General features: G+C 43.0%; 2 protein-coding genes across 2 annotated transcripts; one reads left to right on the top strand and one right to left on the bottom strand.

The window, feature by feature from the left end:
* Window positions 1–221: 221 nt before the first annotated feature.
* LOC136749339 (THAP domain-containing protein 2) lies at window positions 222–3,392 on the bottom strand. Its single transcript, XM_066703543.1, has 3 exons — window positions 3,045–3,392; window positions 2,091–2,286; window positions 222–1,748 (listed from the first exon to the last, which is right to left on the bottom strand). Exons 1-3 carry the CDS (start codon window positions 3,113–3,115, stop codon window positions 774–776), a joined length of 1,242 nt encoding a protein of 413 aa, XP_066559640.1. The 5' UTR covers window positions 3,116–3,392; the 3' UTR covers window positions 222–773.
* A 64-nt stretch (window positions 3,393–3,456) lies between these two features.
* utp25 (UTP25 small subunit processor component) lies at window positions 3,457–13,280 on the top strand. The gene is made up of 12 exons (XM_066703530.1): window positions 3,457–3,619; window positions 3,778–3,817; window positions 4,512–4,716; window positions 5,077–5,343; window positions 5,595–5,683; window positions 6,750–7,154; window positions 8,857–9,073; window positions 9,326–9,528; window positions 9,713–9,895; window positions 10,288–10,397; window positions 10,593–10,838; window positions 11,412–13,280. The coding sequence occupies exons 1-12, from the start codon at window positions 3,519–3,521 to the stop codon at window positions 11,662–11,664; spliced, it is 2,319 nt and encodes a 772-aa protein (XP_066559627.1). The 5' UTR covers window positions 3,457–3,518; the 3' UTR covers window positions 11,665–13,280.
* The last annotated feature ends 2,122 nt before the right edge of the window (window positions 13,281–15,402 follow it).

Below are 15,402 nucleotides of genomic sequence, written 5' to 3'. Positions count from 1 at the left end.
ACAGGGGGAGACGAAACTGCAGGATCAGGATCTGTTCTTTTGCTAATACATATATTGAAATGCATTCGGTTTCCAACAGACAACATGAAAAAGTCATGCAAAGTTATTCCAGGTTTTCACCATTTTCACCTAACTATGGAGACAATGACATGAATACATAGAACAGAAGATCTATCTAAAATCAGACACGTAATTTGCAGTTAATACAAGGAGACAACCCCTTCACAACCAATGCCTCTGGGGACTTTGTTTTATTTTGTTTTCACAGATAAGTCCAGTTACAGCAAATTGGTCTCCAAAACAGGATATAAAGAGGTTAACATAATTGGATAGAAAAGATGGTGGGGGTGGGGGGAATCATTGCTCTGGAGGCAAAATCAACAAGCTTTGTTTTTATTTCTCTGTGGGAAAAACAAGCAAACAGCATTAACAACATCCTAGCACTCCTGATCAAATACTGATATAATGCACTATTGAGTATAACTTAATAATTATACAGTATGACTTAATTCAACATTACATTTAAAAGACTTTGTAACTGAGAATTGAAAACTGAAATTGTCAACAACTTAAACTGTTTAACATTAAAGCCGAACATATGAAACATTCCTCCTCCTCTACTGAAAATAGGTTATTTTTTAGGTTCTCTTAAATTTACAAAGTAATTTTCCCAAAGCAATATTATCCTGATCTGAAGTTTAAGAGACATAAATAAGTATTTCACAATGGTGTGTGAAAATTCAGAAACAGCTTGTGGACACTTTGTAAACATTTTACAGTGGAGTTTCACGTGAGTGAGAAAAAAAGAAATTCAAAAGTAAGGTATAAAGTTCTTCCTTGGGGACTTTGCTTTTGAAGATGTCAGTAGAAATGTCATCAAATGTCATCTCCTTTATGGAGATCCCAAAGTCATAGAGCTTCACCAGGCACAGGTGAATTAAGTCTTTTAAAGCCTTTCCTGATAAGTCAGCGCTCAGGGCGTATGCCAAGGGCAACTTCAAGTTTCCGTTTACAGCAACCAGCAGCAATGCCAAAGCTTCACTTGCAGTGGAGTCCTGCAGGGCACTCTGAGGAGGCTTGTCTGCTTCAAAGTCCTCCTCATTGGAGCTGTCCCAGTCCTCGTCAGCCTGTATTTTCCCCCCATGGACACACAGGTAGAACTCCATGCCCTGCAGGGTGTAGCCATTCAGCCAGTCAAACACCTCCTCTGTGAAAGGGGGTTCAGTGACCGTATCTGCCCACTCTCTCAGCACACTGGGGCTGGGCAGGTCAAGGTGCTGCTCTACATACTTGTAGGCCTCTGGGGCATGGAAGTGCAATGTCAGGCAGAAATGCATGGACTCGAAGCTATAATACCGGTGGTAAGCACTCCTGGATTGAGCCTTCATCTCCTTCATCAGGACTTTTAAATCCATGCTGCTCAAGGTGCTCTCTATGACTTCCAAGGGTGGCCCTGATGGGATGAGTTTCTTCCTCTTCAGGCAAGACACCAACTCTTTCATCTCTGCCCAGCGCATGCCCAGCCGCCTCTCCCGCTGCTGGCTGGCTTTCAGCTTCTTTCTGGCTGCCTCCAGCTGCTCCTTCAGGTCTAAGATCTTCTCCTTGGCAGCTGAGAGGCTGACCAGACAGTAGCTGTGGTCTTCATAGACATCAGGGCTGCGCACAGGCTGCCCTGGGGAAGCCGGGGTGGAGGCCTCAATGGGGGCCATTGCTTTCTGGCTGGTGGCCGTCTCTCGAGGACTGGATACCTATGTGAGTGACGACAACAGGCACCATGTCAGAGAGACCCTGCTCAAGACCATGGCAATTCTATAAAATACAAAGAAACTAGCAAAAGAAACAGTGTTTATAGGCAGATATTGAAACTGAATTCAAACCTACTGCATTGATTACATTGTTAAGGAATGATTACAATGGAAAATTGTCTAGTAAAGATACAGATGACGTGAAGAACAATTCGAATAGAAGAAAAAACGATTTCCCTTAAACTCGGGAGAGAAGCCGAGAGAGAGAGAGGGTTGAGAATACTGATGACAAAGAATTAAGTTTTGGGAGGTGTCAGACTAGTGTTGCAGAAGATGATGGTGTACCATTTTATGTTTTTGCCCCGGGAAGTTAAAGATCGTAGGCACGGCATCCTCTCTCAGTCTGACAGTCTGGCCCGTCCGGTCGAAGCAGGACGCCTCGAAATGGTCCGAGCAGAGGAAGGTGTAGAGAGAGGGGACGAAATCCACTCTGCGCACGCGTCGGATCCACGCAGCTCTCCTCTCCTTGTTTAACGGGAACCTGAGGATGTGTGGAAGACGAAGCACTGCACTGGTTAATTCACTGGAGATCTCCTGCAATCTTACTGTAATGCATTAGCTTTCTTCTAGGATGGATATCCGTGTCCTTCTGGCTGATGTCCTGTGTTTTGTAAATGCTTTAGAAAAGTCAGATTCTGTAAAGAATGAATGCCGGCAGTGAGTGGACGTCTCACCAGATCTACTGCCTACTGCACATTGTCGCAACGCTTCATTATTTCAACCAGCATTCAATGACACAGTAAACATCTCACTTTTAAAAAGCTCAATCTAATACCTGCTGTAAGTGGCTTAAAACAAATACATGTATGCCGATTTCATATTACTGCACGCTTCATTGTCATTTTCTGCTTAGAAGACAAGATTCAATAACTTTGTTTCTTGTTACGACATACAATTTGTCCATTCTAGTTACATGGGGAGCAATGTCGCACAAAACAAAAACTACATTTATTTACAGCACTTATTCATAATTAGTATGCATATTATTACAGTTCATTATGCGTGACGTTTCGGCATTGTCTATCTAATCTGGATGACTTTGTCTATTACAAACAGTACCACTGAATGCTGAGTCTTATTTTTAATTCTAAATATATGGTACAGAGTCTGGAAGCTAGATGTATTCATAGCTAAATCTTTTTTTAAAATCACGACACAGAAGGAGAAAAATAGTAAGAACAAGGGAAAAAAATTGAAATAGTTTGATTTGCAAGTATTTAGAAAGGAGATTGTGTCCACCTGTGAAAGCTCACTCCGCAGCGCCTGGTCCTGATGTTGGTACAGCCGTATGCTGCGCAACTCGTGGGCATATTCTCCTTCAGCTACTGACTGCGCCGCTTCACCAAGATGGACGACGGTTGCTTCGGGTTTACTTGATTTTAGAGCTTATTTTGGTCTTTTTCACCTAGACACAAGACTTGTATCTGCAGCCTAAGGGGTGGACAGACACAACCTATATATTTTATATAGGTGTTATATAAATAAATATAGTTGTATAATGTATTTACATATATCAAATGTTATTACGAATGAACTTCACCCTACTGTGGCCTAAATCTTCGTTGTTTTTCTTTGCTTACTTTTAAATCGTTGATATGTGTGTCGCCTTAATATGACGCAAAAGCCTCTCTCGATTCTTATTGGTCAAAACGGACTCTTCAGTGTTTTACGGAAGTCTCTCTCGACACACGTGGATCCTGTAGTATAGCAGACATGGGGAAGAAAAGACCGATAAATCAGACTATTAGCAATTTGACTAAAAAGCAGAAAAAGCATCTCAAGGAATTTGGAGAACAGCATCCCTTTCATGATACGTAAGCAACAGCTTGAGGTTTTGTTCTTAAGAGATCGCTTACTGTACGGTTCATGGCCGTGCGCAGTCCAGTTGCGTCTTATTTTTGTATTCTGCGATACAGGACGAATTTTGCATACTTTGTTTTATGTAATATCACGTATTCTGTTTATCTTCCAGTATAAATGAAAAAGCAGAGAAGACCCAAATACTACAACTGGTATGTTATTGTGTTGTTATTATTCTTGCTTTTACTTACATATTCAAACATTATGCATCACTTATGCATTACATTTTTTATTTATGTATTTATTATTACTATGGATATTAGTAGAACACAAGGGGAGATAAGAAGTCAATTTTTGTAATGTATGTATGTATGTATGTAATGTATTTTGGTGTACTTATCTGAGCATGTAAACGCAAAGGATCTAGTAGCTCATGGTGTAGTTCTTCGCAAGAGGCATACAGTAATTACTTGATTGAGAATCTGTGTTTTTATTTCCTTACGTATGTGTGGCCTTTACATGTGAGACGTTGTATTGATATTTTTAGTATGACGTAGACCCCCCGAGATGTTTGGTTCGATTTAAAAAAAAAAAAAAAATGTTCACCAACATGTGAATAAGATGACTTAATTCCTTGGTGACCAGTACACATGTATGCCTTTGAGACTAACAATTGTGTGTTTATAAGTATAATATGTACGACAGATTACCACAGAATTCATCACAAAATGCCAACAATCCCTTTGATGATGAATACACACTGTATAGTACTCCATAACAACCCTGCAATGCATTCATTGTCGAAATGTACCGCAGTCCTGCTATGGGGTGGATTGAAGTGTTGGCTCCACCAGTTAATCCCTATGTAAATGGATCCCAGTGACATAAGGACTGTGTCAATTTCAGGTGGATAGTCCAGAGCCGTCCAGTGAAGAGAGCGATGTGGATAGTGATGTACAGAGTGAGCCAGAGCAGGAGTCCGCCTACCAGAAACTCCTGTCAACATTGAGTACAGCTGCCCAGGAGGTGGAGGAGAGTGAGGAAGAGGAAGAGGAGAGTGAGGGTGAGATTGAAGAAGCAGAAGAAGGAGAGACTGAGGATGACGAAGAAGGTGAGGAAGAGAGAGCAGAAGATGGCACAATGTCTTATTACTTACTTTCACTAATATTGCCCATACTGAAAATCTTTGAATCCCACATACTCTTTGAAACTTACAAGAATCATTGTGTTTGTGATACTAATGGCTTTGCAAATGTTAAACCCTGCAGCACACAGTCAGGTGTTTTTCTTCAGTTTTTCTATTTAAGACTTTAATAGAAACTAGCTGTGCCTTGACAGGGCTGAGCTGTCACATGGGTATTTAGTTATTTTGCCCTATTTTAGTTAGGTAGTTATTCTAACATCTTATCTGGCCATCACAATGAGACTTTATGACAGCTGCAAGAGTGTCCAAGCCTTTCTCCTCTCACAGGAGGAAAAAGTGACTCTGGGAGTGAGGAAGAGGAAGAAGGAGGTCACCCGGAAGCAGAAGAGCAGCCACGGCAGAAGCAGCAGGATTTGGAGAAGGATCATGGGATAGAAGAGGGTGAAGAGAAAGATGGTGACAAAATAGAGACTTGGGAAGAGTTCACAGATCGGGAGCATGAGTCTCTCTTCAGTCTGGAGACCAACTTCCAGGCCAGTGTGGAGAAGGAGGAAGAGAGAACTGAGACTGCAGCCCAGAATAGAGACTCGGATGGTGAGTGCAAACTGGTTACTCACTCTGTACACACAATCTTTATCTGTAAAATTATTCTACATCTTTGTATGCTGTTTTTACAATACACAGAATATTTGGGAAAATGTCGTACACCTTCTCTAAATCCAAGTTATCCTAAAAAATGAATGATCAACTATAATAACCTCCATGTTTTTGGTGTATTGAGACTTTGTTTCTTAGATACTAAATACAAAAGATTAACTTATTTTAACACCACTTTCGCCCTACAGACCCATTTATGCAGCACCTGAACACCGAGCTGACTGAAAAAGAGGTGAAGAGCATTTCGTCTGGAACCAAGACGAGGACCCAGGCCAAGGTAACGGGCTGCGTTGCGTTTGTGAAGGGAACTGAGAACCTGCAAAGCAGCAGGAGCTGATGGTAGTATTACAGATACTGATAATCTAAGCTTGATGGTATATTGACCCTCCCTGCCAATTGTTCTCTTCTTGAGTATCATGTGCATGATCCCTTTGAGCCGAGACTCTGGTCCTGCCTGGGAAGAAAAGTCCATTTCAATACTCCAAGTGGTGGATGCATCGTTGCTACTTGCAGGAAATCCCCATCACCTAATATTTCCTGGAAAACGGTGAAATATGATTTAATGCTACAGTAAAGAAAAAATAAACTGCCACAATATCAGCCTGAAACAAGAAATGCACTGTTATATATATTTTGCTCTCATCTGCATCCTCAGAGTCCCTTAGCTAGTGTTTGTATCCATGTGAGCTTTTCTGTAGTGCTCTTAAACTTCTCCAGTAGAAGTCTTTGTTCTTCCTTTTCCATATGAAGTGTTTTAATTAACAAGTTAAAGCCTGGAGAAAACTATGATGAACTCTTTAATCATTGGGGTTTAATTTTCTTTGATCACTGCTCAGCTTTAGGACTGCAGTGATGTTGCTAATTAAGTATTGTATAAGCTAGTAAGGTCTTTGATGATTACACCAATTTGAGACTTTCAGATCACTATGGTTAGATCCTGAAGCATGTATTTCTTAGTCAATGCAAATTATTATTAAAACCATTAGAAGTTAGATCACTTCTTTTCCCTTATTGTGTTTGTGGAATGAAAAAAAAAATACATTTTTATATGGTTCTGAAATGAGAGCTGTTGGCCAACACAATGTTTTGTAGTATTTAAAATTAATTGACTTTTAGGGAATTAACATTTTTCTCTCACCCAGTCCTGTCAGACAACCTGTGTTAATAGTCTTATGCCTGGAATGCACCTATTCACCAGTCAGGGGCAGGAAGGCAGATATACAATATGAATATCTTTCAATCCCCCACAAATGAGTGAGTTTGTGAAGATGCAATACATAAAGCTGATAAGGAGACCTGATTTGACCATGCTTTTTTTTTCCCCCCTCTCTTTCTTGCTGTAGTGGTCAAGGCTGGGAAACCTGGTGTGCAGTTCAAGCCTGGAGAGGCACAGTTTAGTGACTGTGCCCAGAGATTTGAATCTGAGCCTGGCTCAGCTGCACAGACCCCTGGAGGCCACCTGGTCCCAGGTGAACCAGGCCTCCATTCCCTCAGGGGGCTTGCAGGCCCTCAGCCCCCTCCAACAGGAACTCCTGGCCCTCATGGGCTCCTACAGGGACGTGTATTTTCCTGAGAGCTCCCCTGTGGGCGAAGGGCCTGAGGTGCAGCGCCTGTACTGTCTGCACGTCCTCAACCATGTGCTAAAGGCCAACTCCCAGGTGCTCTCTCACAATGGCCAGCTGAGGGAGCAGCAGCACGGCTCCAGCGTGCAGGATGAGCCCCGGGACCAGGGCCTCACCCGACCCAAGGTGAGTAATCCTTTGTTCTTTTTAACAGCTTTCCATTCACAAAACTGATCAGTACCTGGCTTTTCTCTTCAGTTGGTGTGACTGGAGTTCCCTCTGGTGATGTTGCAATCTGCATGTTTAATCTTTGCCAGTTCATGTAACAGGTTGCAGGGCTACTAAAAGAACTTGCTACTGACTGATATATATATATATATATATATATTTTTTATAATTCTTCTATGTGCAAGTGTATTTAAACTGGTTCATGAGCCCATCTCAAGAGCAGAAATACATGGCTACATGAACATCTATTGAAATTGTGATTTGTATGGGCCTCTGTGAACATTTCATCTTCAGACAGCCAGAGAGATAGACGTACAATGAGATAATTGTTACATGTATTTTTTTTGGTAAACAGGTTTTTACATATCATAGGATGGATTTCAACCATGTGATCAAGTGAGCAAGTGATCATAAAATAGAGTAGCTGCAATATTCACAGAACCCACACAGATGGCGCTGTTGTGCTTTAATCTTTTTTTTTTAATTGGAAATTGATAATTTTATTTATTTTTGATTTAAAATTAAACTACCCAAAATGTCTTTCCATCTTGCACATTAAAATTGATGTTGGTTTCCAAGCTGACATGATTGGAGTTAATATGACAACTTTCCTGTTTAATATAAAGAGGAGTATGTAATAGGATACATACACTGATCAGCCACAACATTATGACCACTGACAGGTGAAGAGAATAACACTGATAATCTTGTTATCATGGCACCTGTCAGTGGGTGGGATATATTAGGCAGCAAGTGCACATTTTGTCTTCAAAGTTGATGTGTTAGAAGCAGGAAAAATGGGCAAGCGTAAGGATCTGAGCGATTTTGACAAGGGCCAAATTGTGAAGGCTAGACGACTGGGTCAGAGCATCTCCAAAACTGCAGCTCTTGTGGGGTGTTCCCGATCTGCAGTAGTCAGTACCTATCAAAAGTGCTCTAAGGAAGGAAAAGCGGTGAACCGGCGACAGGGTCATGGGTGGCCAAGGCCCATTGATGCACGTGGGGAGCGAAGGCTGGCCCGTGTGGTCCGATCCAACAGACGAGCTACTGTAGCTCAAATTGCCGAAAAAGTGAATGCTGGTTCTGATAGAAAGGTGTCAGAACACACAGTGCATCGCAGTTTGTTGCGTATGGGGCTGCGTAGCCGCAGACCTGTCAGGGTGCCCATGCTGACCCCTGTCCACCGCCGAAAGCGCCTACAATGGGCACGTGAGCATCAGAACTGGACCACGGAGCAATGGAAGAAGGTGGTCTGGTCTGATGAATCACGAGTTCAAGGTGTTGACTTGGCCTCCAAATTCCCCAGATCTCAGTCCAATCGAGCATCTGTGGGATGTGCTGGTCAAACAAGTCCGATCCATGGAGGCCCCACCTCGCAACTTACAGGACTTAAAGGATCTGCTGCTAACGTCTTGGTGCCAGATACCACAGCACACCTTCAGAGGTCTAGTGGAGTCCATGCCTCGACGGGTCAGGGCTGTTCTGGTGGCAAAAGGGGGACCTACACAATATTAGGCAGGTGGTCATAATGTTATGGCTGATCAGTGTATATGATAGGAAAACGTTAAACGTGATTTTATGTTATTTATTTGATGTAACCATTACTATGAATAGTACCGGAGGCGAGTGTTGAGTTGGTGTTGACTGTACGTGCCTGCAGGTGCTGATCATGGTGCCGTTTCGTGGTGGGGCGCTGCGCGTGGTCCAGACCATCATCAGCCTGCTGGAGAGCGGGGACAAGAAGCTGGACGTCAGCCACAAAAAGAGGTTTAAGGACGAATTTGGGGCCGACCAAGAGGACAAGCCCTCAAACCTCCACAGACCTGATGACTATCATGCTCTCTTCTCCGGCAATGTGGACGACCACTTCAGGATTGGTGTGTGGCCCTATCGGTCTCTCCCTGGTCTCCCACCGTTCTCCCTAATGAATAACTTGACTCTTTCCATCTCTCTTTCTCTCACTCTGTTCGTTTAGCTCCAAGTCTCCTTTTTGAATAATTGTATTCTTTAAATGTAATTTCCAGAGAGCAAAGAGAAATCGAAGTTTTGGGCAACCGACTATGGGAGATTTTCTGTGCCCTTTCCTCCACGCCATTCCTCCTTTAACCCCTCTTATGTCCCTATTTCAGGGGTGGCCATCCTGAAGAAAAGCATCCGTCTCTATGCCCCCTTCTACTCCTCTGACATCATCATTGCATCTCCGCTGGGCCTGCGCACACTGCTGGGGGTGGAGGGAGAAGCCAAGAGGGATTTCGACTTCCTGTCCTCCATCGAGCTGCTGGTTATTGACCAGGCCGACGTCTTCCTCATGCAGAATTGGGAGCACATGCTGGTAAGAGCGGCGCCACATCTTTACTGTCCTTCCCCTGACACAGCTGCAGGGACAGGGCATATCGTAGCCTTTCACCTCTGGTGCCCTGTGTTGCAATCCTGTTTTGAACAAGATGGATTTAAAGGTTGTTTGAATAGCCGTTAGCAGCAGCCCCTCATTATGTGATTGCGTTTGTGTATTCCAGCATGTGATGAAGCACCTGAACCTGCAGCCGCTGGACTCTCACGGAGTCGACTTCTCCAGGGTGCGGATGTGGAACCTCAATAACTGGGCCAAGTACTACAGACAGACTCTGATCTTCAGCGCTGCACAGGACCCCCAGATCAACAACATCCACACCAAGCACTGCTTCAACTACAGGGGCCAGGTCAGTGCCGTCCCACCCTCCACTAAACCACAGGCCTGTGCACGCCAGTCTGTGCCAGCAGGCTGTTGCATAAAACCCCTTAGGAATTGCTTTTTCCAGCTTCTGCCTGTACACTTCAATGTGGTCAGGGTAATATATGATTAACCCCCGAAACTCAAACATACGCTTAAGGTGGAATGTTCAAAAGTTGTTTTAGTCTGCTGGAAGGGAGAAATCAAAAGTGTATAACCTTTCAATCATCACCTGCATTAGACCTAAGAAAGAGGTGTGATTGGTTCAGTTCATTTCAGATAACTAATCAAGAGCTGAGGTGAAATGAAAAACAGAAATCTTCCTGTCCTTGAGGACTGGGTCTGATGACCTCGCTGTTAACCATCATGTGTTGGTTCCAGGTGTCTGTGAAGAATCTGCCTAAAGCGGGCTCCATCTGCCAGGTGCTGGTACAGCTGCCTCACGTGTTCCAGCAGTTCAGTGCAGACAGCTTTGCCGATCAGGATGCCAGGTCTGCTGCCGCTCAAGCCCTCCACTTGGGCTGTACATACACTGCCTCTCGTCAAAGTGCAGTGCTGGTGTACCGACCACCAGATGGCACTATTGATCACCAGTGTCTCAATCAGATTTACAATTTGATTATTCTTATGTTTGCCCATATGTCGTAGTGATGGGCCTAACTCTGTTGATGCCTTTGCTTCTGTAGGTTTCAGTTCTTTGTGGACAAGGTGCTGCCACAGTACCGGGACGCAGTGATGTCCCACACCATGGTCTATGTGCCCTCCTACTTCGACTATGTCCGGCTGCGCAACTTCCTGCGCAAGGAGGAGATCAACTTCACCAGCATCTGCGAGTACTCCAAGAAGTCCGAGGTGTCCCGCGCCAGGCACTTCTTCCAGAAGGGAGACAGGCAGTTCTTGCTCTTCACCGAGCGCTTCCACTTCTACAAAAGGTGATGACGGGCATCATCTCGAGACTCCTACAGAGACGTGCCAAACCCATCGAGTTCATTCCACTGTAAATCGTTGAGTCGGCACTACATTTGACTTAAGGAGCCAGCGGTAGTGCAAAGGTTCAGCTAGGAATTGTGCTGGATAGGGTTGGGCCCAGCAACAACTACTCTGCAAAACAAACTGCTCAACAACTGGGGGTGGGAGATGAGGGTAGGACTGTGTTTAGTGCGTCAGTAAACGTTAGATGGTTTTAGATGGGAAGATTAGTTTGATCTGAGAAGGAGAGTAGGGAATTTATTTGTTTAAAAGCCTTAAAAAAGACATGCAACATCATGCATCCCCAGTACAGCTTTTTAAGTGGCGTATCTTTCCATATTCTAGGAAGCAAGTGCAATTTTTACTATTATTTGCCACATCACTGAGGATTCTCTGGGAACTCGAAAATAACAACCTGTATTTGAAGTCAGTGGAGCAGTTGCACTGTAATGTTTTTTTTCCACAAGGGGCACACCAGGGGGGATTCAAAGTTAGCTTTGGACTTCATTATCCTCTTCCTGTCCCTCTCAATCCAGGTATAACATCAGGGGAATCCAAAACCTCATCTTCTATGCGCTGCCCACCTACCCGCACTTCTACAGTGAGGTGTGCAATATGCTGCAGGCGTCCAGCCAGGGGGAGGAGGCCAGCTGGACCTGCACCGTGCTGTACTCCCGCTATGACATGCAGAGGCTGGCTGCTGTGGTCGGTGCAAGCCGGGCTGCTCAGATGCTTCAGTCCAAGAAGTCTGTTCACCTGTTTGTCACTGGAGGCGATGAAGTCTTGTAACCCCAAGCGGCAGGAGAACATCTAGCTCTCCTGTGCCTCATCGAATCCTGCAGGACAGGAGCAAGGGCTGCCACTCGCTGTAGGGCACTAGGACTGGTCCTTTAAAAGCAGTGTAGTGTCTCTTGATGGGTCCAGAGGGTTCTGGGTCGGTAGCCTGTCCTTCCTGATGTCTAAATGCGTTAGAGTAAGTTTAAAGTAAAAGGAACATGAACAACACAAGTCGGCACTGTGCATTTGCATTATAGAATCCTGCCTGCGCTGCTCATTCATTCCTGTCAACTGTCAGAAGACAAAATGGTGTCAAAACGGACCTTGCTATCTGGCTTCTTGAATCAAGGGTTTCATTTTCATATTGATGAACATTGAAAGACTTGTTAGTAACAGTTTCGGCACAGGAGCTGTCCGTTGCAATCGGATTACTACAGTTGAATGGGATTCTTCTGATAGGCACAGTATTTTGGAGTAAACTGTGGTTTTAAACTTCCAGCATTATAATTGTGTTCTCACCTGAATTACTGTAGCAGGCAGTAGTCTTATGATTATTCTTACAGAAAAAGGCAGGTATTGACACGCTTGTTAATTATATTTGATCTCAAAGAGTGCTAAATCGTTTCTTATTAAATTGAATCAGTTTAATTGTATTTTTTGTTTCTTATTAATTTCCCCCTCCCTCTATACTCTAAGAAGTCCGTTCCAATGTCAGTGAAGGAGGCTGAAGACTGAGATATTTATAGTCTGTCTATAAGGGACTGGAAAGTCAATCCATTAATCCAGTGGTGGTCAACCCAGTTCCAGGAAATCCACAATCCTGCTGATTTTATAAGTCTCTCTAAATCGACAAACTCTGAATACTTTGAATGGAGGGTAATTGTGACTTCCTAAGCTCACTAATTGAATCCATTAAGTAGTTAGCCATTTTCATGAAACCAAAAAAACAGAAGACACTTTTCCTCCCCAGGACCTGTGTTGGCCAGTCCTGCAGAGATAGACAGATAGTTTCTGTCAAAACCCTTTATACCCTTTGCACTCTGTGGCTACTCTGCGAAGGGCACTATACAAATAAAAATTGATTCATACAGTCTCGTCTAGTCTTTGCTGAACTGATGAACCCTTGAAGGGCTGAAGTGAATCCACTCAGCTCCTACCCTGTTTTGCGGAGTGACTTGGTATATGCTTGCTCTGTCCTGTGCTTTATGCAAATATAGGCAAGGTTGCTTGATTGAAATGTGGAAAACTACCAGTTAAGGAAGCAAGATTCTAAACATTTGGAGTGCTTAGGGGAGTGGGACGGGTAATTGTTAGTTGTTTTGTTTGTTTGCGTGTCTCCATACAGATTGGAATTGGGGGTCATTACATCTCCTGTCATTACTTTGAACCTCAACCAGTACAAGCTCTTAATCTGACAGTGAAACAAAGATTGCATGCTACTTCTGTTGGCTCCTGTTTTAATTAGTGGATAAGATCAGACTTGTCAAAGGCATCTGCATGTCTTTGCCTGAGTGGCTACTGGCTTGTGGAGTGTGCAGGAGTCAATGCAGATTACCATTTTTTTTTTATTGGAGTCAAATTGTTGTTTCTTGAGATGTATTTTTTTAATATATATAATATTCATTTGTTTTGATGCGTTTTTATTTGGCCAGGGTTATGGACAGCTACCTAACCATGTTGTGGTTGTGAATGTGGATTTTCCCAAAAAATAAAAAAGTAATGAGGTCTTCGGGTAATAGCCTGCCAGCAAGAGAAGTATTTCATATGTAACCTTTCTTGTGTTCTTTTGCTTTTAATGATTTTTCAGGTCACAGATCAGCTTCTTTAAAAAGATCTATCAAGTCTGCACATCTATTGTCCCTTAGGAGAGTGCTTGTTAAATTCTGTCTGGTTAAAAGCTTCAAAATGGTGTCTCGCTAACTGTTAACCTATAAATCTTGTGCTTCAGTGATAAGAATGAAGATGGCGAATTTGTTGCCTTTGCCTCAACATCAAACGGCACTGGTGATGTAATGATTTACGGTAGGCGGCGGCGTCCTCTTAAACCCTGGCTGGGCTCAATTTGAATGACCGTAATGGGATTAGAAAACATGACCGACAAAGCACTTGAACCCTGGAGCTTCGCATCCAATGGCAAGCAGCTAATCCATAATGCAGCGCAATGTACTCATTCTAAATTACTGCAGCTAATTTTAGACAAATACACAGAAGCAGAAAATGTAAGGACTCGGGCACAAACACAGAAGAGCCACATGGCAGCCAGAGTTTACCTAAATCAATTAAAGGGTTAACGTTTTAACTGTCAGTCTTTCGGGGTGGTGCTTAATAAAAAAAAAAAACTAACTGAAACTCTGAAGAATACTTTATGGAGGGGGTGATTAATAATACCTCTTCCTGACCTATGACTTTAGCAGGTTTTGTGTTTAGTTTTTGGCCCTCTTCAGAACCTATTCCAGCCGTCATTCTTTTTTCTCTCACTTCACCCAGATTTCTCCTTCACATGCTGTGGTGCCCATAGTCCATAGTTCTGATTTGTTTCTGCAGTTTTCATTGCTTCTCATTTTGCTGAGATTTGAAATTCGTACACCTGTCAATCTTTGGGCTTTTTCATGTTTCAGTGATCTAGTTATTTATTTAGAAAGTTTAAAAAAATAATAGATCAAGGAGAATCGCTGCATTAATCTACATCAGAGCCGTCTCCTAGACAAGTGGGAGTCAATAAGTAGCTCCAGCATGGCTCAATAATATTGGCATGACGCTAAATCCCTTTTCAATCGGCACCACTCCAGAACGGATGGATTGGTCAGGAGTGAATCTGTGAGCTTGTCACTCGCAAAGTTAACGAAGCTTGTTGATTGAGCAGTAAGTATTGCAGTAAGTTATTAACAGTAAGATTTGTACACTATTATTCATTGATATAATTTGAAAATGTGCTGTACTTTGAAGGTAACATCTTTGTTCCCAGTATAAATAGCTAAAACGTCCACAGATGAATGCACTTGGATCTCTAAATCTGTAAATTCTGAAGCAAGTAAGGTTTGTTATATAATCACTAAGATGACATCATACATCCCAGGATAAGGTTAATAATGAATTCCTTTCTATTTTCACATTGCAGAGCATTATAACAGTCGTACCAGAAAGGGATGGACGTTAGACTCCCATTAGACAGCAGTTTGATCCTTGTCAGGTGTTAGGTGCACGGTGCAGGCTACTGCTACAGAAGAAGAGCAATAATGTATGTATAATTTAAATTCCGATTTCCATCTGTGCATTAAGTACTCCCACCCCTCCCTTGAATAACAATAAAAAAAAGTTAAAACTGCACTGGCAGAATCTCACAATTTGCAACAGACCCTTCAGAGAGACCATGATGACGGTAATCTTCGAGCAGGCAATGAAATCTGAAGTCTTTAAGTACCTCACTGAAAGAGCATAGTCATTCCCCAGTGTGAGACTGATGGGCACTATTGGGTGCTTAAGCCCAGGGTGGTCAGATGATGATTTGTGGAGGTGCTTTATTCAGTAGCCACTTTCTCAAGCATGCCCAGTCCTGAACTTCGTTATGTTTGGGTATTTGCATCTACTATTTGCTTGACAACGTACTTAATAAAGGATTCGTGTATTCTTAATTCTCTGCCACATTAAAGAAAAAAGTATAAGGTTTTAATGGAATTCCAGGTTAGTTTTGCATTTAAGCGGCAGTACCTAATAAACCAAAGCAACTCTGCTATCATGACCTCGGTCCCC

This window comes from Amia ocellicauda, chromosome 1 (assembly GCF_036373705.1).
Source record: "Amia ocellicauda isolate fAmiCal2 chromosome 1, fAmiCal2.hap1, whole genome shotgun sequence".
Lineage (NCBI taxonomy): Eukaryota > Metazoa > Chordata > Actinopteri > Amiiformes > Amiidae > Amia > Amia ocellicauda.
Note: the sequence above shows the minus strand (reverse complement) of the source record. Positions and strands in the feature narration are given on the sequence as shown.